We start from the raw sequence: 24,087 nt of genomic DNA, 5'->3' as shown, positions 1-24,087 counted from the left end.
TTACTCCTGCAATTATTTATACTATTAATTATTTCCCTAGTTCCTCTTATAGTTATTTGAGCATTCATTTTAGCATTTATTTATTTAGTGATTATTTGATTGATGTTTGTCATTTTGTTGTCCTCCATACTAGGGTTGGTGTGAATAATCAAATATGACATAATACTAATTAGTGATTAAAAACCGACATTTTCTACCAAGTAGCATCATTTTTAAATCAAGCTGCTGCTCTGCATCACAGAAATCCAGCAGAGGCCTTATTTATTTACATAATATTTCAATATCTGGCTAGTTTGCTGCATTGTTCTACAATGCCAAGGAATAGCTTATTCCTCACCTTTGGAAACTAACCTTGTGCTATTTTTGTTATAGATCTAGGAGCTAAATCAACATTGTGGATGGGCAACCTCTCTATATAGGTAAGTAATTTGAACGTGATGCAATCATTTCATTTCTTATACTTGATAGCATTGAGAGGTTTTTGAAACTTGTCTTTTTTTATTTTTTTTTAGGTGTAATATGTGAATGGGCGTGTGGCAATGTAAGGTGTGTGGAAAGTCTGTAGCAAGTAGATACAAGCTGCTTAAACATGGCAAATTAAAACATCATGGGAACAGGCATCCTTGCCCATACACTAATTGCCCCTGCACATTTAGATTGTGGAACAGTCTTTTGAGTCATATATACCATAGTCATAAAACCCAAACATCCCCAAAGCCATCTGAGTTGTCTACATTTTCATGTCAGTTGTGTGCTTGTCCTGAGCTTTCAAATGAACAAGCTTATTTCAGTAATGTAAATGAACATCTACGGAGAAATGAAACTGTAACATGCATGTTTAAAGATTGTGTTTTTAAAACTAACATCTACAATACATTTCATACTCATAAATACAGGAAACATAATCCCCATATTTTAAGTGATTTCAAAGCTGAGGTTGTTAGTTGTTGGATTAATTGAATCTGACAATTCTGTTATTGATGGTGCTGCAGATGCAGATGTAGAATCTGATACTTGTATAGATGCACATGGTTGTTTTGATACTGAAGATCTACCCAAGGTTATTGAGCAGAAAATTGCCTCTGTTTTACTGAAATTAGAACACATTTTGTTTGTACAGGCAACAGCAATTGACGAATTACTGCAGGAATTACACTTTTTGTTAAGTCCGATAACCTTTAACGGCCTATCGGACATTTTTAAAAACCACTGTGTTGAAATTGATGAGTCCATTGTCAAAGAGCTTGCTCAAGAAGTGTGTAAATCTAATCCCTTGACCAAAGCCTTCGCAAAAGACGGCCCCTTGCTACATCTTTCAAAAGAAAAAAGTATTACAAAGAATATTTCAGTGTGGTAAATCCAGTTGAGTACATCCTTGATCCTAAGAGTAAAAGAACATATCAGTATATTCCTATATTGCGTTCTTTGCAGCATCTGTTAAGTAACAGTGACATACTAAAAAGTGTAATTCACACACACGAGACACAGAAAAGTACACAGTGTTTAGGGCAGTATAAGTCGATAAGGGATGGAAGTTACTCAAAAGAAAATGGCCTTTTTACTGGGGAGGATTTGAAATTATCATTATCACTATATGTTGATGACTTTGAGGTGTGCAACCCCATAGGTACGTCCAGAAAAACTCATAAACTTTGTGGTGTGTATTGGATTTTGAATAATTTACCACCTGGATCTCACTCAGCTCTTTCTTCCATCTACTTAGCTGTATTATGCAAGACTATTGATGTGAAAGAGTACGGATATGAACACATTTTAGATCCCCTTTTACAAGACTTGGTCATTCTAGAGACACATGGTGTTTTTATTTCAGGTCTTGGAGCGTCTGTGAAAGGCACTGTCCAGTCGGTCATTGCAGACACCCTAGGAGCCCACGGGATAGCAGGGTTCATTGAAAGCTTTTCTGGTGTCTACTTCTGCAGATTTTGTACAGGTACAAGAGCAGACATTCAGACTAAAACGGTTCAGTCAGGTTATTTTGAAAATCGTACAAAAGACTTGCATCACACGCACATTACATTTGCAAGAGAGAATGCCACCATCTGTTGTGGGGTAAAGAGAGAGTGTGTTTTTACAAAAAGATTATCTTATTTTCACGTTACTCGGGGCTACCCTCCTGACATTGCACACGACTTATTTGAGGGTGTTGTTCCAGTTGAGATTGCCCTTTGCATTGGTTGGTTTATTTCCAAGAAATATCTATCTCTTAACACTTTAAATTAGCTTATCCTGAGCTTTCCATACAAGTGGGGGGACAGAACTAACAAACCTCATACCATACCGCGCACTTTTGCCGCTTCCAAGACCATTGGAGGAAACGCCCACGAAAATTGGAATCTGTTGAGGTTGTTGCCATTTATAATTGGAGACTTGATACCAGAGGCAGAGCCTGCTTGGCATGTTTTGCTTGATTTAAAAGAAATTGTTGAACTCTCTGTCGCCCCTCTTCATAATCAAGAAACTATTGCCTACCTGGACTGTAAAATCGTAGAACACAGAGATAGATTTTTGGAGCTTTTCCCTACAAAACTGTTACCAAAACATCACTATATTGAACATTATCCTCAAATGATTGAACGTTTTGGACCTTTAGTTGGGCAATGGACCATGAGGTTTGAGGCAAAGCACAGTTTCTTCAAGCAAGTTGCTCGTCACACAAATTGCTTCAGGAATGTACCACTCACATTGGCATTCAAACATCAGCAAATGATTGCATATCATATCACTGCATCCCACCTTAAATCCACATTGGAAGTTTCAAATGTTTCCATGCTTCCTGTGGATGTACTGAACCAGGAAGTAGTGTTACACCTCAGGCAAAAATACCCCACTATTAACGAGGTACATTTTGCAAAGCACGCAACCCTTAAAGGAATCTCCTACAGAGTTGGCATGCTCATTCCTTATGGCTCAACTGGTGGTCTGCCTGATTTTGCTGAAATAATTCAAATATGCATTGTTGAAAACAGTGTGAGCTTTGTTGTAAGGGTATTGTGTGCATGGTATCACGAGCACTTCAGAGCGTATGAGTTGACCATATCTCCGAATAGAGAGGTTGCCGTCGTTGATGCTGAACACCTGCTCGATGCTTATCCACTCTGTGACTACACTGTCGGTGTAAGGCGAATGGTTACCCTGAAAAGGCATATCATTGTTTAAGGTTGGTCTGAATGTGACTTAAACAGCTGTGAATGAAAGCTGAATACTCTGTTGATATGTCTTTATTTAAAAGGGACAATGCACATTAACATGAACAACGTCCATCATGTAAAGGTGCCAGATTTAGCCATATGTGCCAAATTTCACCTGCAGTCTCTAGCAGGATGATTGCATTTGAGAAAACGGGGGGTTACGTATTGTAACCCTAGTTATATAAACACAGGCGGAGCCCTCTACTGGACTCTATGGGTACTACCTTATCCCGCGTGCATTCTCCCACTGAGACTTCTATAGACGTAGCCGGCCCAGGGCGGGCCTACCTGAATGCGCGCGCATCACACCGTATAAAAGGAGGCCTCGCCTCCTGACTGCCATCCTATACCTCTCTTCAGCGAGCGGAACAGGACAGACAGTGCCCTGAGTAGAGGGCTCCGCCTGTGTTTATATAACTAGGGTTACAATACGTAACCCCCCGTTATATCTCTCACAGGCTCCGCCCTCTACTGGACTCTATGGGTACAGTGGGTGGAGCCCTGATGTATACGTGCACTGTCGTCCAACACCAATCCACCCTACTGCCCCTGACCGGCTTTTCTGGTCAGCAGCTGCTGCCCCACCCTCTCCTTTAACCCGGTTGTGACTGAGGAGAAATCTGGGCTGCGGCTGACAGAGCACACCCTGCTGCGCTTACCTCGCAGAAAGTGTGCTCAAAAAACAGTGCCGGGGGACCTCCACACTGTTGAATAAGGCTGTTGACACAGCTACAGCCCGTGTGGAGTGCGCACAAATCCCCGTGGGGCAGGCTCTCCCTGCCTGTCCGTAGGCATGTGCAATGCACTCGCAGAGCCAGCCTGCCAGGCGTTTCTTGGACAGAGCTTTCCCGATCACCCCGCCCCCGAAGCACACGAACAGCTGTTCGGTGCGTCTAAGGGCAGCCGTGTGCTCCACATAACATGCTAGCGCACGCACCGGGCAGAGGATGTGCAGTTTAGCCTCCCTGGCCCCCCATGGGGGGGGAGACTAAAACCCCCTAACTGAATAGCCCTCGACCTGAACGCACTCCTTAGGTCTTTAGACACAAAGGAGGGGTTCGGTCTAAGTGTCGCGCCGCTCCGGCCACCCCGAACTAGTAAACAACTCGGGTGCACCGACAGAGCAGTTAACTCGGACACTCTTTTGGCTGACGTTAAGGCAGTGTTTTCCACGACAATGCTTTCAGAGGGGAGAGCTCCAGAGGCTCAATGGTCCCGAGGCCAGAGCCTCGAGCACTAGGGGCAGGTCCCACTGCGGGGTGGAGACGTGCACTACAGGGCGCAGTCTCCTAACCCCCTGTAAAAACCGCGACATCAGTGGTTGATTAAAGGCTGACCTGCCACCAAAATCCCTCATGACAGGACGAGATGGCTGCTGCATACACTTTCACTGTGAAATGCGCCAGCCCTCTGTCCACCAGTAAGTGTAAGAAGGATAAAATAAGGTGCGTTCACACCGGAGTACTTTGGTGTACTTTTCCCACAATAGTTCATCAGAACTACGATATATTTGCGTTCACACCAAAAAGCCCCAGGAACTAAAGTAGCTCAATTTAGTTCGTCCGACCCGCTTTTCAGTCCCTGCTAGAGAGCAGGGACTGTTGTGGGAGAAAGTAGTTTGTACGTCTGATTGGCTGTGCGGAATGCAAACCACGCCCGTTTGACTCTGAATTTTTTGTTGAAAGCGGCCATTGTATTTGCTCGCTTCGGGCAGCGCACCCGAAGACATTCCTTTTGTGAAAGCAGTTATTATAGCAACACTAAATAAATCAATTGGAGCGGTGGAGTGATGAGGATGTGTCTGCGCTTCTGGCGATTTACTCGGAGGACGCATTCAGAAGCTTCTACTGAATGCAGTTTCCGTGGCTCGATCAGCAAAGTTAGCAGACCTGGCAAAGTAATGTCGGGACGGCTACGAAGGTAAATTAAAATACATGCACTGCACTGTTTTAATCTGTTTTAATCTGCACAATACTGGTCTTAGATGTACTTTTATTTGCTCAGTAGATCGAGCTAGCCATGCTAGAACTTGCTAACGTTAGGTCCAAGCTGGCTAACAACATCTAGCTAGCTAGCTATTCTCATCCATGCCCGCTATGAACACGTTTTGACTTGTGAATAAGTGTGCAATGTTCTGTAATTTGCTTCACTAACTCATGGCACTAATCGTGTGTTTCAGGCGAGGTGTTTCTCTCAGGATTAAAAACTAGTTTTCCCCTCCGGGATAAAACGATAATATAACGTTAGCAATTAGCATGCTAGCTGGACATAATGCTACCTCTGTGGCTACACTGAATGCATAGAGGTAAACAATAGATTGTAGTTGCTATAATTTCAAGTAATTTGCAACATTCATTCTACATGTTAATGGTAAAAGCTTAAACAGTTGATTACCTGCATGCCACAAAGACTGATGTTCTAATATTTTTGCACATTTAAGTAGAAATGTAATTGAAATTCTATTTACTGCCTAAACATTGTTCCTTGTCATAGTATTATCCTAAATAGTTTGACCTTGTTTCCTCAGAAGGCTTCTCAGACTACATGGAGGATCCCTCAGAGAAACACAGTTTCCACGTTCAGTTCCCCCCCGCTGAGAGTAGGCAGCTCCACACCCTGCGCCCGGTCAGCGGACACCATCAGGACTACTATCTGATCACAGAGGATCCCATCCTGACCGCTGCTGCCATACTGCAGCAAACAGGAGGGAACGGAGGTGAAAACACACTTTATACATTTAGATATGTGGAGCACAAAGAAAAGTGTTGAGTTTAACTATAAAAATATTAGGTTCAACTAACCTAATACCGTTATATGAACTTTGCTGTGTTTTCAGCGTAGCTTTGTAAAGGTAACATTTAGCAGCTAAACTGTGGATAACAAGTAAACCACATTGGTTTGTTATTCAATATGGCCGCCAAAAGCTTTTTGAATCATTACATGTCACTTGTTAGACGCTTTTATCCAAAGCTTACCTACTCAATACTGTGGGCAATCCCCACAGGAGCACTTTGGGGTGAAGTGTCTCGGGGACACAACGACATGCTGACTGCAGTGGGGTTTGAACCTGTGCTCCCCTGATCCGAACACCAATGCACTTATCCACTGCGCCACACGCCTCCCTATCATGTCCTGAGAGCCCTCCATCCCCCAATTGCTAGTGCCTTCACCATTTAAAATGTTAATAGTCAAATCAAAGGTGTTCCTCCTGTTGTGTGCCTGCAGAGACAGACTCAGAGGTGGAGATTGCCCACAGTGATGACTCTGACGTGGGGGGCTCTCTGTTATGGGCTGCTCCCCTTCCGGTATTTGGACAATGTTGTGTCGTTGTTGCGATTAAACTGATCTTGTATCTTGCATATTTCACCTTAGGAAAGTGGGCACGCGATGACAGCTTCCTTGACACCATCATGGCGATGGACCGCCGTGCCATGGTCAGCAAGGAGAATGAGGACCTGCGTGCCAAGGAGATGCACGACGAACGGCTGCTGCATTCACACAAGGCCCAGGAATTGAGGTGGAGCAACAAAATACCTTTCAGGCTGGGCTTTTGGCAGTGCTAAGCGAGCTGATTAAATCCAACAGGCCTTCAATACAAAAATTAAGAAAAACTTGTCGTCGTTGATAAACTGTACAATGACTTGTTGGGAGGCGTGTTGTGCAGTGGTCTGGTGCGTTGGTGTTCGGATCAGGGGAGCACAGGTTCAAACCCCACTGCAGTCAGGATGTCGTTGTGTCCCTGGGCAAGACACTTCACCCCAAATTGCCTACACCTGGGAGAGTTAATTTTGTATTATTGTGATTATATATATATGCCACTGTTATTAATACTGACACCTAACTTTGCACTAAGGTGTGTCTGCTGCTGAGCCTACCTATTGTTATTATATATATATATATATTGCCACTGTTATTATATTGTTTTGATACTACTGACACTTATTGATCTGCTGCTGATAAATAAAAGAGAACCTACATGCACAGCACTAGCATCATGACTGTCTTTGTTTAAACCAGCAGCAGTGCAGCGGTACACAGACTAACCTGTGTGTGTGTAATGTAGTTCTTCAGGTGTGTAACATGTATGTATTTATCACAGTAAAGATGATATACAAAAGCTTTTTAAAGAGCTTTCAACCTCATCCCATTGTCTTTAACACACATTTAACATAATAATATACTCATATTAATATACAAATAGACAGTATGAGTACTGTTTTGATACTGACATGTAATCTTTGCACTAAGGTGCGTCTGCACTATTGTAATTGTGTCTGTTGACTGTGGTAAATAAAAGAGAACTAAATGCACTCTACAAAAGATCAGCTTTATTGTCAATTTACAATTTCCATGCTGTTCAGATGCCTCAAGGGCTGTGCACGTGTCTTGCCCCGTGGCGATTTTTTTAGGTTGCGTCTCCCCAACGTTGCTTCCAGGCGAATACAGAGGAGTTGAAACGAGCCCTTGGACATTCGGAAATCTTTGATCCACTGGTGTACGTTTGCACCACCTTCTCCCACCAGGCCGCATATCTGGAAACACATACAAAGACACAAATTAGCCCTACATAACTCCATAAATCCTACATTAGATAGTATTAATGTGATTTAATGAACGTACCATTGCTGTTCTTTGGGCGTGATAACGGTCATCATGCTCAGCTGTCCTGGCGAAACATGTCCATAGCGTGTGCTTTTCGTGGTCCAATCCTTTTATTAAGGCTTCTTAACCGCCTTCGCCTCCGACTCAGCATTTCTATTGCATTTGAATGGTCGATCTGTATTTGTATTTGTGGCTGAGTTATTGGCTTAAATAACTCGGTTACGAAGCTGTATAACACGACCACCAAAACGTCAACTCCATACCGTGTCTGAGGTCGGAAGGTAAACAGAAGCATACAGCGGAAGTGGACGTTTTTTTTCTTCTTCTTCTCTCGGTTTTTTGGCGAATTGCAACTTTAAGGTGCATACCGCCACCTACTGTACTCGCCGTGAAGTTGTTTGCGGCCTGCCAGTAAACCCAAAGCAGAAGAAGAAGAAGTGACGTCAGCGGCTCATTTGCCTAATCCACCCCCAGGAACTCATTTTGGTGTGAACGCGATCTGCTTTAGTTCATCAGAACTAAAGAGCTCTCATGAACTAAAGTTCTCATGAACCACTGTGGGAAAAGTACTTGGTGTGAACGCCCCTATAGAGCCCAACTCACAAGATAGGGGCTCTATTCCCCGCTCCTCACACCAATGCTGGAATCTCAGCCACTTTGGCCTGTAACAGGCTGTGGTGGATTCTGCTCTAGCTGCCTGGATAGACTGAATAACGCTGTCAGACAATCCACCCTGTCTCAGCCTGTCCCTCTCAGGAGCCAAGCCTGAAGAGGACGGCCCATAGTGGGTAACGCCCCGATTGCACCTGCCCCTTGAGACATTGCCCCCCAGAACTGGGGGATCGCCCAGGGCTGGCCCACCTTCATCTGTGTCATTTCTGAGTACCACGGAGCCCCGACGCGATTCGGTGCTACCAGAATGACTGCCAGACGTTCTCGCCTCACTCTCCCCAGGAGAGGGAGAATGAGACGCAGCGGTGGAAAGGCGTATAGCAGCTTCCTTGGCCATGGCTCGTGTGCAAACGCGTCCACCCCCAAGGGCGGGTCGTCGCTCAGAGCCATGGAGAACCACAGGGCACAGTGGCTGTTGCGCCGGCTGGCGAACAGGTCCACTTCTGCTCTCCCGAACTGGGCCCAGATCTGCTTCACCACCTCCGGGTGAAGCACTCGCCCGGCAGGGGGCCGCCCCTCGACCTGAGGTTGGCCCCTCTGTTCTCCAGTCCCGGGACATGGAGGGCTCTCAGAGATAACACCACCTCTGAGGCCCATCACCACAGCTCCTCCGCTGTGGTCAACAAGGAGGCGGAGCGGACTCCACCCTGCCTGTTGATATAAGCCACTGTGGTGCTGTTGTCGCACCTGACCATTACATGTCTCCCCTGAATTAGGGGCATGAAATGCCGGAGGACTAACACTACTACCCGTAGCTCTAGGAGGTTGCTGTATCGAAACTCTTTCAGAGCCCAGCGCCCACCTATAGCTCTCTTCAGGCAGGTCCCTCCCCATCCTGTTCCGGACGCGTCCGTGGACACTGTGATGAAGGAGGTCACCCGTCCCAGTGGAGACCCCCTCCGGAGGTGGTCCGGAGACCCCCAAAACCGGAGGTTGCCCCCACTGAGGGGGGGAGGAATGGTCACCAGCCGTCGTTTGTGCCTCCAAACGCAGGCTGGGGAGCCACCTCTGCAGGCGGCGCATATGTAGTAACCGGCGGGACCACCATGTGAGCAGCCGCCATGAGACACAGAGTCTGCATGACAGTTAAAGCTGTCACTGTTGCCCCCTGTCGCAGCCTGTGCGCCGCCCTGAGACGGGGCGCACGTCTGCTCTCTGACAGGGTGGCACGCAGCGCGTCTGCATCGAGCACCACACCCAAATACAACGCCTGTTGGCGAGGTATGGGGGTGCTCTTTCTTTCCCATCGATCGCAAAACCTAATTTGGTTAGGTGTGTGATCAATTGTGCTGTGCAAAACATTGCCTGTTCCCGGGACCCAGCCATGACTATGAGGTCGTCTATGTAAAAGAAAACTCTCATGCCGTGTGCACGCAGCGGTTGAGGCGCTGTGGCCACACATTTGCTGAATGTGCGTGGGGATAGGGAATAACCGAACGGCAGCCTGTTGTATTCGTAGGCTATTCCCTGGAAGGCAAAACGCAGATACCTTCTGTGCTCTGGAACAATTTCCACATGAAAGTATGCGTCTTTCAGGTCGATGGTGGTGAACCAATCGCCTGGCTGCACAAGCCCTAGTAACTGTTTCACAGTTAACATGCGGAATTTCCTGCTGGAAATATGACGATTCAGGCCCGGGAGATCTAGAATAGGTCTGAATTCCCCTGTTTTCTTGAGAACCAGGAAATACATGGAATAATGACCCCTCTCTCTGTGCTGAGGATGCACAACAGACACAGCCTGTTTCTGCACCAGAGCCTGAATCTCTGCTGAGAGGAAACCCATCTCCTCCTGGGAAGACAGATTTACCTCTCGCATGCCCATAAAAGGAGGTGGGATGCTGCAAAACTGGAGTGAATAGCCCCGTTTGAGCGTCCTGTCCATCCACCTTGTCAGTACACAGCTGAGTTTCCATTCCCCATAATATTGTGTTAATGGGCAAGCCCTCAGCTGTGGGGCCACAGCTATGAAGCTGTTGTACTCTCTGGTGGCCCACTCCGCCGTCAAACCCTCCATAAAAGGAAGTTTTACCCATGGGGGGCTGACACAGAAAGGGCCGTTTTTCTATAATGCAGTTTCCACTCAGAGAAAAAAACGGCAGATTTTTCCACTGAGGTACCTGAACGCACCACGGCACGCTCCCGTGAGAGCGCGCGCTCCGCCATAATGCTGCTTCCTCTCCCCTTTCACACCAAGGCTTTTCCCGTTCTAGCTCCGTTATTGTTGAAACAGCTACTAATCTCCGTTAGCTCCGGGCTAGCACCAGATGCTAACAACAACCCACGTAACTCTCTCTCTCTATATATTTGTCTGTCTCTCTCTCAGTCTCTCAAAGTCCGACAGGAAAGAGCTCTCCCTCTCCTTATTGTTGAAACAGCTACTAATCTCCGTTAGCTCCGAGCTAGCACCAAATGCTAACAACAACCCCCTCTCTCTCTCTCTTTCTATCTCTCTCTCACAAGATGCGCTCGTGCCACACACACACAGACGCTCCTCCTTGACGATGACCACTTGCGTAAAAAAATAATAATAAACACATTTAAAAAATGGGGGGGACACAAATGGGATTTTGAAAAGTGGGGGTGTTGGAGTAGAACACTTATCTGGCGGCTGATAGCCCCCTCTCTCCACGCCGTTCGTTGAATGAGGCTGGTCTCTATTAAATCAGAAAGGAATTGAAAACACCGGAATCAAAAGTTATAACAATTATCTGAGTTTACTGGTAGGAAATAGAACAAGTATACAAGTTATACAGAGTACTCCGGACTTCAGGTTTGTGATGCGATGCAGATAAATGTGTCGGGACCCGACAACTCATCAAACGAGATGAAAGTGACTTCAGGTTTGTGATGCGATGCGGACACAGATATCGGGACCAACCAACTCACCAAACCAAAAAGCATTTTTACATACAAAAGCATCAGTATTCATATCTATTTTTGGGGCGGAGATGTGTCGACTCTTCCTTCCCATTTTCCTCCCAAGCGAATCAGAGTTCCGTGAGGAGGAGCTGTGTAAGCTGATCACCTCCCCCAAGTGTCCTGACTGGCTGGATTCACTTCTGGTCGAGTTCAATAGTTCTTCACCAGAATTTGAAATTCCAAAGGTCTAAGGTCAAAAGTCAACCTCTATCTCCGATTCGAATCTTAACTCTATTCCTTTCCCATGAGTTCTTCACATAAACCATCCCTTTTCAGACATTTAAACTTTTCTTCACCTATTTAACGATGTCTTTAACGACTTAAAAACAACATCTGTTCTTAGGGGTGATAAGGAGCGATGTAATGTTGTCTTTAACGACCTTAATGACGACATCTGGTTTTTAGGGGTGAAAAGGCCAAGTGTGTGTGTTGTGAAAACAGAATCTCTGGGTCAGTGAGTTTGAAAGTAAGAATATCCTTTCTATATATAATTACCCAAAACCGTTGTGATTACATAAAACAGTTCAACCAATACATGTTCACTAAAATACAATTCAAAATAATACATGTTTACTTCAATACAGTGTAGAATCATATCTTTTTACTTCAGGGGGGACATGTCCCCCCTGTCCCCAGTGGAAATTACGCCCATGTCTCTCTCTATTACTTTCACTTCAATACGTCTTACGTCTTCTGTGGAATCACTTCCGCTTAGCTGAAGAGAAAAAGGATGGCAGTCAGGAGGCGAGGCCTCCTTTTATACGGTGTGATGCGCGCGCATTCAGGTAGGCCCGCCCTGGGCCGGCTACGTCTATAGAAGTCTCAGTGGGAGAATGCACACGGGATAAGGTAGTACCCATAGAGTCCAGTAGAGGGCGGAGCCTGTGAGAGATATAACATTAGAAAGCATACAAAAACACGACATGTAAGCGTAAAACATGAGCACATGCGCATATAAAGAAGTAACAACCACTATTCTATGCCATTACAGCTATCCCTGTGTAAGCACAACACAAGCATAAAATAACAATTAATTACGTAAATGTTACAAGTTAATATTTAGTGATGGTTTAGTACTTGTCCTAACTTTGTTTCCCTGTATTTGTTTCCTAGAATTCATTGAGGGGAAAGATGTCATGTCCTGTCCACCTGCGAGTTGTTCTTGGTGTAGATGATGCGAGAAAACTTACCCTCAAGTCAGGAATGCCATCATCTGTGGATCAACTTGTCCTTGAGATAAAGACTTATTTTGGACTTGAACAACAGTTCAGGCTCCAATACAAGGATCTCGACTTTGGAAATGAGTATTTTAATCTTGAGTCAATCAGTGACATTGAAGACAAGGCTACTGTAAAAGTGGTATTTGTTTCATGTGAAGAAACTAGCTCCAGCATTGTTTCTCAGAATTGAAGGGGAAAAACACAAAAGCATTGTGCACAATTTAAACCTATCAATGTCGTTTAATTAACAAATATAATATGGTGTTTTTGAGTTGATGACAGTAAGGAGAATACTTACTTCCGGGTGTAAAATCCTCCGTTATCCAATGGGAATGGACGCTCACATTGCCTTAAACAGCCGCCGACACAAACGAATGCCGTGCTTCCATGAGCGTCAAATACCGCCGCCGATGGGAATAAATTGCAATCAGTTGAAAGCTATTTGCGTCCGTTTATGAAGCTGAAGGAGCCTAGGCGCGTCCCAACTGCACGCCACGGGACCCTGACCAAGCGTCGCTCCTGGACGTTTATGTTGCAACGAAACGTCAAGCTACCCCACAGCACCCCCAAAATAAATCTCTGGCGCCGCCTTTTTTTTTTCTCCAAAGGGGGGGCCTGATAGAAAAGGTTTGAGAACCACTGCTCTAGGGCATGGATGTATAAGGGCCAAAAAGCTCCAGGGAGGTAATTAAGCTAAATAAATAGCAAAAAGGAACGTCTTTAAGGAGTGGCAACACAATTGGTAAACAGGAAACACAGGACCAACCCTTTATTCATTGCTGTCAAAGGACAGTGAAAATGAGCATCAAGGAGGATAATGTGTTAACAAGGCTTAGATTAGGACACACTAGACTGAACAAAACACTCTGTTTAGTAGTAAAATCTCCATCAGGATTATGTGAACACTGCCAGGTTGAGGAAACAGTATGTCACTCTGTATTGTGGCAAATACAGACAAGAAAGAGAAACTCTAAAGACAGAAATCAGGAAGCTTGGAGTGGAACAACCAAATCTCAAATAAATATTATACATTGGGAATATTATATTATTAAAGACAAACAGAGTCAACAAAGATTATTTTAATTGTGTTTTATTTATTTATTTTTGGGGGGTAGATAATTCTGGTCCACACTCCAATACAGCAGGTGGCGGTAATGCGCCTTTAATGCTGGTTGCCACCCGCCATAAAACCGTAAAAAGAAGATGCTGGGCGCCTGCTGCTGACACGGACAGCCTTCACTACAGACAGTATGTATCACAGCTAACGTAAGTATATAAACGTGACCTTACAGTTTGTTGGTGGTGCTCATTTAGCCGCTGTGCTAACACTACGGCTCTCTGTCTGCTGGGTTGTGTGCTAGCTTTCTATCTGCGCAATGTGTACATGCAGCAGCTCTGTGTAGCTAGCCAATGCAGTGATAGCTAGCTAACAGCTCAGGTCATTTAAGGATACAGAGAAGACAATTATTAAATTAAACATGCTCTTTATAATGGATGACATTGTCTGTGTGCCTGACAAATGTAACTTTGTCAAGTTAAGTACAAAAAAAAGCTATTGTTGCTTTGTATGGGAAAGTTATAATAATTATAATAATAAAAGCAATAAAACAAATAATGGTTTTAATAATAATACAAGTTATAAAAACAGAATGATGCAATTAATTAGATGTATTAAAAAAGAATAGTAATAATTTTAGTATTCATAATTATAATAATAAAAGTTATAAAAAATAATAGTATTAATAATTATAGTAATAATAAATGTATTAATGATAATATACATATAATCAGTGGCGTTTTTATATGTACAAAAGTGGTGGGGCACAAAAAACTTAGATATCTATATATAAGCTTCTGCAGTGACGTGCAGTGAGGTTCATGGCTGGTGAGGCACTGGCACTGACTCTTCAGGTTTACAAATATTATATTTTGACCTAAACCAAAATATAATATTATTTTCAAAAGCTTTTTTTGTCTGATGCTTCGATTAATTTTAAACAGACAGTTCAACAAAAGGATACCCAAAAAATGTAATTTTATCATTTAAATATTGAATTGTTCTCTCTTAGTAAGATCCCATTTTCAATAAAATGGCGGTCTTACCTTGACTTGAAGATGAAGTCCATTTGCCTATCCTTCTGGACAAACATTTCTATTACTTTTTTGTAAAAGTCCTCCTTATGTTCTTGTAGTTTCAAAAGTCTATCATAAATCTAATCCATAGATTTATGATAACAAAATTATAAAAGTAGGGTAGACATGTGGATGTTATCCGGCTAATCAAAACGTGCATTTATCTAACAGGTACGTTTCCCACAGATCTTATTTCGAGCTATTTTCTAAAATCCTCTGGAGAAATCTCATTGCTTTTTTGTGCTTACTTCCTGGTTTTAGGACGCGCCACTGCAGCTCTCTCGTCTCCTCTTCAAGCACCACACTTTTCGCGGCACACGTACTTACAGCCAATCAGCTCTGAATGATTTGAGATGACGTATGGTGGGGATGGTAACTCCGTGCCCCTCTGGTCATTATTTTTTTGCCACACACATTACATTACAAAATACTCTGAGCATGCGCAGTGAAGTTTTTACAGTCACCGTTGACTTCACAGCGAGAGGAAGGGGCATAATCAGGTTTTGTCCCACATGGCTCTAAACAGCTCAATAGGCACACACTGTGACTGTAGACACACTAATTAGAAGAACACAGACTAAAACAGCAATGTACAGACGAATCAGATGATTAAACATGATCTTAAAATATATTTTATATATATTTTTTTTTTTTTTTTTTTGCATTTTTGTAATCATTATTTGTAATACTTTCTGCTGACACTAGGTGGGGCTGTGCCCCACCTGCCCCTAATGACCAGTCGCCACTGCATATAATAATGATAATAATACACTTTATTTATACAGTACCTTTCAAACTAAGTTCCAAAGTGCTTTTTCCTAAATATAGAACTTAGGACCAAATCAATTAAAAACAGCAAATAAACAAATGATAAAATACACATGGAATAAAACTAATAGCAAAACGTAAATACAATTAACTAATCCCATTCAAAAAAAGTGATTTTTAAAAGTGTTTTGCATCGTCACTTAACTGAACTCCCACTAAATGAATAAACTAAAATATCACAAAACGATATTTCATAATTCTATGAAATTGCTATACAGTCCACTTTTGGTCAACAACTTTGATTGCAGATAAGAAAATATAATCCAAAATTAAAGAAAGTAATCATGTATATAATATTTCATTGCAAACTTTCAGGAAATTCATGATGCATGTTTACAACCTGAAATAAAAATGTATGTCATGATTTTTATTTTGTTCTGTTCCAAATGCAACGGACATAAAGGGAAGCATATTAAATACAGAGTTGGTCAAATCAGTTTCAATATGCAGAAAGTCTATACCTAGGGTAAAAAAAATCCCACCATTTGTATCCACAGTAACTTAACCAAAGGGGGGGACAATGCTACCTTTAGTTGGAGCGGAGCTGAAACCGGTGCAGCTGTACCGACACCTCCTCCGGTGCTGCAGGCAGTTACCCACAGAAGCCATGCAGAAGCATTACCGGCACGCCATCAGACAGGTGAGGACGCCATGTGCAGCTACTGCTTTCAAGATAAATGCCTTTGAAATGTTCTTGTATTATAATCAAGTTGCCAGCTGAGAGTCCTGTAATGAACCCGGAAATGTCGAGTACACCAAAGTTTAATGTTAGGCAAATTGAGGATGCAGAGTCCATTTCTTACATTTTCAATATTAAGAATTGCGGTTTTAACCAGAAAATGCCAATATTTTAATGTTTTTATAACATTCTTTGGTCGATATGGAAGATTTAGTGGACTCTGGTTCATTTGAATTGGACAGATTGCCTATTTATTTGAAGATGATAATTATTATAATAATTGTCATTTTTTTTCTCTCTAATTCCAATGGTTGCGACACTACTAATGGTAGTCAAAATCAGCCCACCGAGAGTAGAAATATGGCCACTTTCTGGTTATATATGCCATTTTTAAACCAGATAATGTCAGAAATTGATTCAGCATCCTCCATAACCCCCAAAACCACTAATTTGTATAACTATTGTCCACATTGGATATAATGCCGTTCATTTAAATTAAGGCAACTTATGCTAATTGTGCAAATTGCCCAATATATGCAAGTAAGCATCTATCAGTTTCTATGTGCTGGGGACCCCTACTATACATTTCTATCATTAAACTTTGGGGTACTCAACATTTCCAAGTTCACTATACTGGCAACTAGACCATTAAATTACATGTCATTTAGCTGACGATTTTAACCTAACCAACTGGCATACACTTCCATACTGTAGACCAGTGATATTCATCCACTGTGTCGTAGCACACCAGTGCTCCGTGAGAGGAGGTGAAATCTGTACTGCCCATAAACATGGTAAAAAGGTTTGCTATATCTGACATCTGAAACTGTCCTATGTGTTTATTGTCAGTCCTAAAGTCTAACAGTCTTTGACCGAGACACTTATCCAAAATCCTGAGTTGCTGCTTTCTTAGCCAAAAGTAAAATAATGATGAGCAGATATTAAGATAGCTATTAGTGATTGCCGTGAATGTTTTCTTGTCAGTATAAGCTACCAAACATTGTGCTGTGATCCGGAAATGCATCACTCTAGCACGGTCCACAAAACTGCTGCAAACGCACAACAACAGTGTAGTTCAACCAGGAAATCTGTTGTGATGGTTGTTCACAACTTGAATGCTAAAGAAAAGTTTGTGTTTTTTTTTTTGTCATTTTATTGCTCAGGGCGTTTAATCGGCACACTGTTCAAGTTCATATAAATGATCCCAGTGAGTTTCACATTTTCCAATTATTCTGACGCCACACGAATGCACACTTTGCGAGCTACGTTAACAAAAGTAGAAAATGAATTCATGTATTCATCCTGTGATTCAGATTCCCTCCATACATGCTCTTCAAAGTCAAAAATTGTACCAGTAGTTGACAGACAAATGTGCCAAAAGTCCTTAGGGCTGCCACAAAGAATAATATTTATTGTCAATTAATTTGGCGACTGTTTTCTTGATTAATTGATAATTTAAAAAAAACTATTCTGATCTTATTTCCTGTAAACAATAAAAGTAAAACATATTTCTGAACCTTGCTGTAAACACTACATGAGGAAGAAGACCTGTCCTCCATAATGTACCATTCTCTCATTATATTGAATTGTTCTAGTTATTGACACATCATTAAACCTGTTAAGTGTGGTTTTCCTAGCCTGGAAAGATGAAGCCCTTTCTGCTTAATGCTTCCTCATTGTGAGCAGCAAAGCACTTCATCATGGTTTTTGGTTTCCAGGGTTACACCAGTCACGCAGATGAAGACGACCAGGAGAGGGTACAAATGATCGTCCAAAGAGCTGTCGTAGATGCCGACTGGATTCTTACAAAAGTAAGAATAAAGGCCTTTTGAATTTCAAAATAAAGTATGAATACTGTAAACACACTGTCATTTTTAATTCTCGTTTTCATTTGCAGTATTCCAAGAAGAAATGAGGCTCAAAAACCATGAATATGTCCCGGGGGGTTTCACGTCGTAGAGATGGAGACATTTTTCTGAGTCTTGAGTTGATATTGCGTCAACAGCCATGATAACGCAACATCGGATGAGGAAGACTTGCTGTACTGTATGGAATGATATAAATACTCTTCATCAATAAAGGTGTAAATACTATTTATGGAGTGAAATGACTATATCATGTATTTATTTTTCAATAAAATACATTCTAAACTATAGCTTAGTTGTCTTATTTATGGAGTGGAAATTTGACATGAAGTGACACTTAATGAGCAGATCTATATAGTGCAATATGGGTAAATACAAAGGAATTAATTGAGCTGAAATAATAAATTAATATTAAAGTTTAATGAAGCTTAGCGCAAGTTCAATCAGGAAAACCATCTTTATATCCTGTCATTCACATATTTCCATCTTACTACGCTCACCCCTCCCAGAGCCATTTAAGGAGTCAACGGAAGTTCAAAATGCTTCAGTCACGTAGACTCGGTTCCAGGAAGTTCTTGGCGGTTCTTTTTTTAAATAAAATCCGCTGATATGAGGATTAGTGTGAACAGCTAGCTTACCTGCCTTGTTAACATATTTAAGGCTAATTCTACCTCTGTTAAAGAACGTGTTTATTGCTTTGAATTCTTTAAAAAAAAAAAAAAGTAGTATGTTCTTAAACGGATCTATGTCTCAAATAGCTCTCTTCCTTGTGTAATATTAACTTCCTCCATCCCGCAAAACAAATGAATCCTTTTTCTCTAATTCCACAACGTTGGATGAAACGACATTAACCCTCTGGATTCTACAGGTATTTTCTTGATTTTTAGAAGTCTCGTTAAATCACCTTTTAAATGTACTTGTTATAAAATGGCACCCCATGTGTTACATATCAAGAAATGTAAGTCACTCACTTTAGAGTGCTGTGTGATGAGATAATTAGCTCTAAAGCTGAACATTGACACCCGATTTTTGGAAATCTTCAAAACTCTTGTGAAAACAGATTTACTCGAGTCATCCAAATGTTTGTGTTTTAGATTTGGTTTATCAAAGTATTGGGTATTAACCAACAATTTATTCTAAATGTAAAAAAACAGCAAAAACACTTGATACAATACATCAGAACTTTATTCTCAACCATTTCTAAAAACACGTTCACTCCGATTCAGTCCTCATGCCATGCCTCAAAGCAGTTGCGGTCCAATAAGAGACAAAGGGCCACATCACACTGCTTGCACTTCCAAGGCGTGTCCTTTCTCAAGCCTTGGATGTGGCAGTGTTCGCATCTCCTGCGTCCTGTGGTGGCCTTTCGGCTGATGCCTGATGCCTTGACATCAGCAATGGACACAGGAAGATGAGATGCAGGTCCCCGGGCAGGCGGTGTATGGAGAGGCTTGCCACAGAGCTCAGCACTCAGCTCCCCCATGAATGCTCTGCGTGTCATGGGCCTTTTCTTTTGTGACAGAGAGATTTCCTTGTACAAAATGTAACTGTTTGTAGTGGCAATGTCCAGGAAATGATAAAATATGCTCCTGTACCAGCGCATGGTTTTGTGCTTTGCAGAGTAGTGGTGTATAAGCTGATCTGACCGATGAACTCCACCCATGTGTTCGTTGTACTCGGCAACAGGTGTGGGACAGGGGGTCTCTACTTGGGTGCAGGAGCCATCCCTCTGCTTCTGCTTTCTCTGCACTGTGTTGCCAGAGTATGCTTCATGGATGGTGGAGCAGACGGATACTTCCCTGTTGTCCATCCATTTGACAAATACCAGGGGGCCCTCCCTGATCCATCTTAGGGAGCCTCTTTTGGATTTTGCTGTTAGAGCGTTAGTCTGTGTCCTTGGGCAGTCCTTGCAGGTCTCTCTGTAGGTCCCACAGGCAGCGAACTTTAGGGCATGGAGAGCCTTGAACAGCTTCGGGCTGGTGTAATAATTGTCCATGTAAATATGGTAACCTGTTCCAAGGTAACCTGCATGCACCAGAGATATTACCACATCATACGACAAGCCATGTCCGGAGCAGATGTCGCTTTTGCCAGTGTAAACGGAAAAGTCTACTGTGTAGCCATTCTTCGAGTCGGTTAAGGCGAACAGCTTGAATCCCCACTTGGTAGGTTTGGCCTTCATGTACAGGGTAATTACAGTCTTGGCCTTGGAGTCAAGCTTCCTCTCATCCACAGCCAGGTATTTATGGGGATGGTAATAGGACATACACGCAGTCTTGATGCTGTCCATGAGGGGTTTCAATCGGAACAGTCTGTCATGATCAGGTGTGCCCTTTTTGCTGTCGTTCTGGACATCCTCATCAGGGTCGCTGAGATGCAGGTTCCAGGATATTGTCCTGTATCTGTCACGTGTCATGACCTGTGCTGGCAGAGGCACTGACAAAAAATGATCCTGCCTCCAGTAATCCAATACCGTGTCCAGTTTCAGCAGGGCCATGTATAGAAGCAGCCCCATGTATTTATAAAAATCATCTACAGTCAAATCAATCCATTTGTATTTTTTTCCCTTTCCCATCTGCTTTGCAGCTTGTTTGTTTGTGTTGATACAAATTGTCTGTACTGTTTGTGCACTGAAAAAAAGTTTGAACAGGTCAAATGGTTTGTATTTCCATCTGGAGCTGAGCTGTGGCCCGGGTGTGCGAGCAGGATTGAAACTGGGGACAGGGGGGGCAGTGTCGGGGTCTTTGTCTGTCTTCCAAGACAGTGGAGCTGACTGCTGTGTAGGTGGGGATGACTGTGCATGGCCTGCTATTGGCTGTGTGGGAAGTATGTGTTCTCTACGAGTCCTCTTTGCTGGACCTTGATCCACGGTAGATCTTGACATGGTGGCAGGCACCGATGGAGGTTTTGGCTGCTGTGAATCCTCTCTGTAAAACAGATTAAAATGTAGGACAATAATTACTACTAGTTCATTGATCTCTCTCGGTCTCATCTGTACAGAACAGTATTGTAAAAACAATCACAGGCACACATACATATATGCAGGGTTGGGTTGTAACGGAATACATGTAACGGCGTTACGTAATCAGAATACAAAAATCAAGTAACTGTATTCGGCTCGCGTTACATTTGAAAAACGAGTAATCTGATAGTTACTTTCGTAAACCTGAAGTGAATACATTTTGGATTACTTATTGGAATTATTGGTGGAAAGATTTTCTCACAACATTTAAAGGCAGGCAGGTAGGCCATCCAGGTACAACAGTCTGCGTTTAAATCGTGTGTGTGGTTAAAACACATCAGCCTGCAGTCCCTCTTTAGCCTTTCTAATGATTCTTTCTGAAGGTAAACACAGTGAAGGCGGTGCGTGAAAGGCACTGCGCGCTCCTCTTCTCAGAGGCTGAGTTAACCCTCCCGCTGCCTCCTGGTGCTGCAGAGGTTTCATGAAGTGAAGGAGGTTTTCCTTCTGTAAAACAGCTGTGGGCAGCGTCACGGACATGAATTCATAGACCAAGGCAGACTGGTGCACACTCCTGTTTTGCCAATCCGGTGCTTAAACAAACATAGCTCTACACCCCTGGCCGAAATGTCCGAGTTCGACATTTTAATTCATGTCCTGCCAACACTGGCAGGACAGAAGGCGACAAGCCCATTCTAAGCCGTGTCCCTCACTCCTCACATCCCAAGCCGCATCCCCAAAAAGTTTATTATGTTGTTACATCGTTTCAGATGTGCTCTTGATAAGCCATTAAACCAGTAAAAACACGTCCAGTTTCCTTTTGCTTTTTGTGTCTCCTGTACACCAAAACATACCCATCTGTGATGGAAAAAGAAAGTAATCCAAAAACGTTTTTTTAAGACACGCAACTGTATTCGGATTACTTTCAGAGCCATGTATTCAGTAATCAGTAACTGATTACATTTACAAAGTAACCCTCCCAACCCTGCATATATCTATGACAAAGTCTCATCTGTACAGAACAGTATAATACAAAATATCGATGGCAAAAAGATGTCTATATGCACTGTAAATGTCTCCGTTGTAGGACGAATAAAGGATTATTTTAGTCATCTACACATGTAACCTCATTTTTACACACCAAAATAACTTGTATACCCCACAAATGGCAAGTGCACTATTACTGTTATATTTACACTTACCCATCTTCAAATGGATCCTTGTTATCCCAGTAGTCTTCTTCTTCCGAAGAGTCAAAGCCTTCAGGTTCTGATTCGCCATCATCTTCACTACTGCTAGCCAAAATTATCTCTAGCTCAGCGGCAACTGTGGTTTTAGCCATGTTTCTGTCTCCTCTCTCTCTTCCACACACAGACAAACTGATGGGAGACACGTGTGTTAAATGTTTTTTTTTCTTGGTGGGTAGGTCCTTAGTGATTTCATGAGTGTCCATTGGTCATTTCAGACCGAAATGGCTTGACGGACACACGAATCCACCAATCCCACACAGTGTAACACAAAGTCAAGCTGCTATTGGCTGCTGTGAGTCTCACAAGAGGTACCGCGGGAAAGCTACAGTTCCAGCGATTCCTGGGTTATCGGAATCATACTCCCTATAATCGAAAATATACGATTAAATACGTAAAATAGACGCACTTCCACGCAGATCCGCGGGCGCCGACTCCAGAGGGACAACTGTTAAAGTTTCACGTGTGTTGCTAACTGTATCCGGTATCCTAGCCTAATCTGTTAGCGTCCCCTAAATCTACTAATTTAGTGGGGGATAATCCACTAACATGCTTTAATGCACATGTTCATTGGATTCAGATGTGCTGATATTATCCAATCTAAATCTTTAAACGTCTTACCTTTAAAAGTTAATCACAAACGGTCTATTATGCTGCAACTCTACTGCGCTGCTAGTATTTGTTGCTCACTTCCGGGAACTATTGAGAGGCTCCACGACCGGAACGGAGATGACGCAACTCTGACCCCTTCCAATCAGCGATCGGGGGCGTTCACACCACAGCTAAACCTATCCCTTCGTCTCTATTCCTACAAGCCAATCATAGCGCATCTTCAAACAGGCGAAGTCCCTCCCTTTCCGGGGACCTCCATGGGACCTTATTTCGGAAAAAGTATGTATTGAAGTCAATGGAGAGACAAAACTTATCTTTCGATCCCGTTTGAATTGTGCCACGAATTACACATATGATGTTTGTCAATCTTAAAAAAAAATGTCCATGTCAAAAACGTCTCAGTTTGTCGTAAAACTGTTGAAATATAATATATATGTTCAGCCTCAAGTAGTAAATGTGTTTATCGGTCCTGCCCTCTGGAGCATACACTCACACAACTTCCGAATCTTCAAACGAGCAACATCTCTTTGTTTTATTGGACTGGATTTGTCAGATTCAAGTAAGAAATGTTGTTGTGATTATTACAATGTATAGAACATGTACATATTTAGTTATTGTGGAATACATTCATCAAATTTGTTCACATATGGAAAAAAAACACTAATAGAAATGTAATGTCGTTGATAATTCACTATAACTAAGTTCTAAATGTGTCCTCTGTTAAGATTTTGAATTAAGACCAGAATTGAATAAATTAATACACTATTCCTGATAAAAGTATGTGAAATTATATCTGTAGCAATATTTTATACTCTACTTGTATCTTATCAGTTAATTAGTTACAAAATTACATTTAACTCTTCTCTGGTTTTGGCAGAAACAGTTCTTTCTGAAATGTGTTGGGACACTTGGATGTATCCCTTTTAGTATGACAATTAGCCTATTATCATTAGCCAGACAGCATTGTGTGACTTGTTGAACTGGTTTATCTGCATGTGTGGGTGTAGGTATTCCTTTTATTATGATAATAGGCAGGATTGTGTGACTTGTTGAACTGATTTACCTGCATGTATGGGTGTAGGTATTCCTTTTATTATGATAATAGGCTAAGCCAGGTAGTATTGTGTGACTCAAGTGTAC

At 42.5% G+C, this 24,087-nt stretch overlaps 2 protein-coding genes across 2 annotated transcripts; one reads left to right on the top strand and one right to left on the bottom strand.

Moving 5' to 3' along the window:
* Positions 1 to 13,781: 13,781 nt before the first annotated feature.
* On the top strand, positions 13,782 to 18,419 carry lyrm9 (LYR motif containing 9). The gene is made up of 4 exons (XM_034112959.1): positions 13,782 to 13,890; positions 16,083 to 16,225; positions 17,983 to 18,075; positions 18,162 to 18,419. The coding sequence occupies exons 2-4, from the start codon at positions 16,106 to 16,108 to the stop codon at positions 18,177 to 18,179; spliced, it is 231 nt and encodes a 76-aa protein (XP_033968850.1). The 5' UTR covers positions 13,782 to 13,890; positions 16,083 to 16,105; the 3' UTR covers positions 18,180 to 18,419.
* An 877-nt stretch (positions 18,420 to 19,296) lies between these two features.
* Positions 19,297 to 23,025, bottom strand: LOC117468720 (piggyBac transposable element-derived protein 4-like). The gene is made up of 2 exons (XM_034112958.1): positions 22,291 to 23,025; positions 19,297 to 21,056 (listed from the first exon to the last, which is right to left on the bottom strand). Exons 1-2 carry the CDS (start codon positions 22,539 to 22,541, stop codon positions 19,352 to 19,354), a joined length of 1,956 nt encoding a protein of 651 aa, XP_033968849.1. The 5' UTR covers positions 22,542 to 23,025; the 3' UTR covers positions 19,297 to 19,351.
* Positions 23,026 to 24,087: the final 1,062 nt, after the last annotated feature.

Source organism: Trematomus bernacchii, unplaced genomic scaffold (genome assembly GCF_902827165.1).
Source record: "Trematomus bernacchii unplaced genomic scaffold, fTreBer1.1, whole genome shotgun sequence".
Lineage (NCBI taxonomy): Eukaryota > Metazoa > Chordata > Actinopteri > Perciformes > Nototheniidae > Trematomus > Trematomus bernacchii.
Note: the sequence above shows the minus strand (reverse complement) of the source record. Positions and strands in the feature narration are given on the sequence as shown.

Coding starts and splice junctions, on each gene's coding strand:
- lyrm9 (XM_034112959.1), top strand. CDS start 16,106: ATGCTACCTTTAGTTGGAGCGGAGCTGAAACCGGTGCAGCTGTACCGA. Junction 16,226..17,982: donor ACCGGCACGCCATCAGACAG/GTGAGGACGCCA, acceptor TTTGGTTTCCAG/GGTTACACCAGTCACGCAGA.
- LOC117468720 (XM_034112958.1), bottom strand. CDS start 22,541: ATGGACACTCATGAAATCACTAAGGACCTACCCACCAAGAAAAAAAAA. Junction 21,057..22,290: donor AAGGATCCATTTGAAGATGG/GTAAGTGTAAAT, acceptor TCTGTTTTACAG/AGAGGATTCACAGCAGCCAA.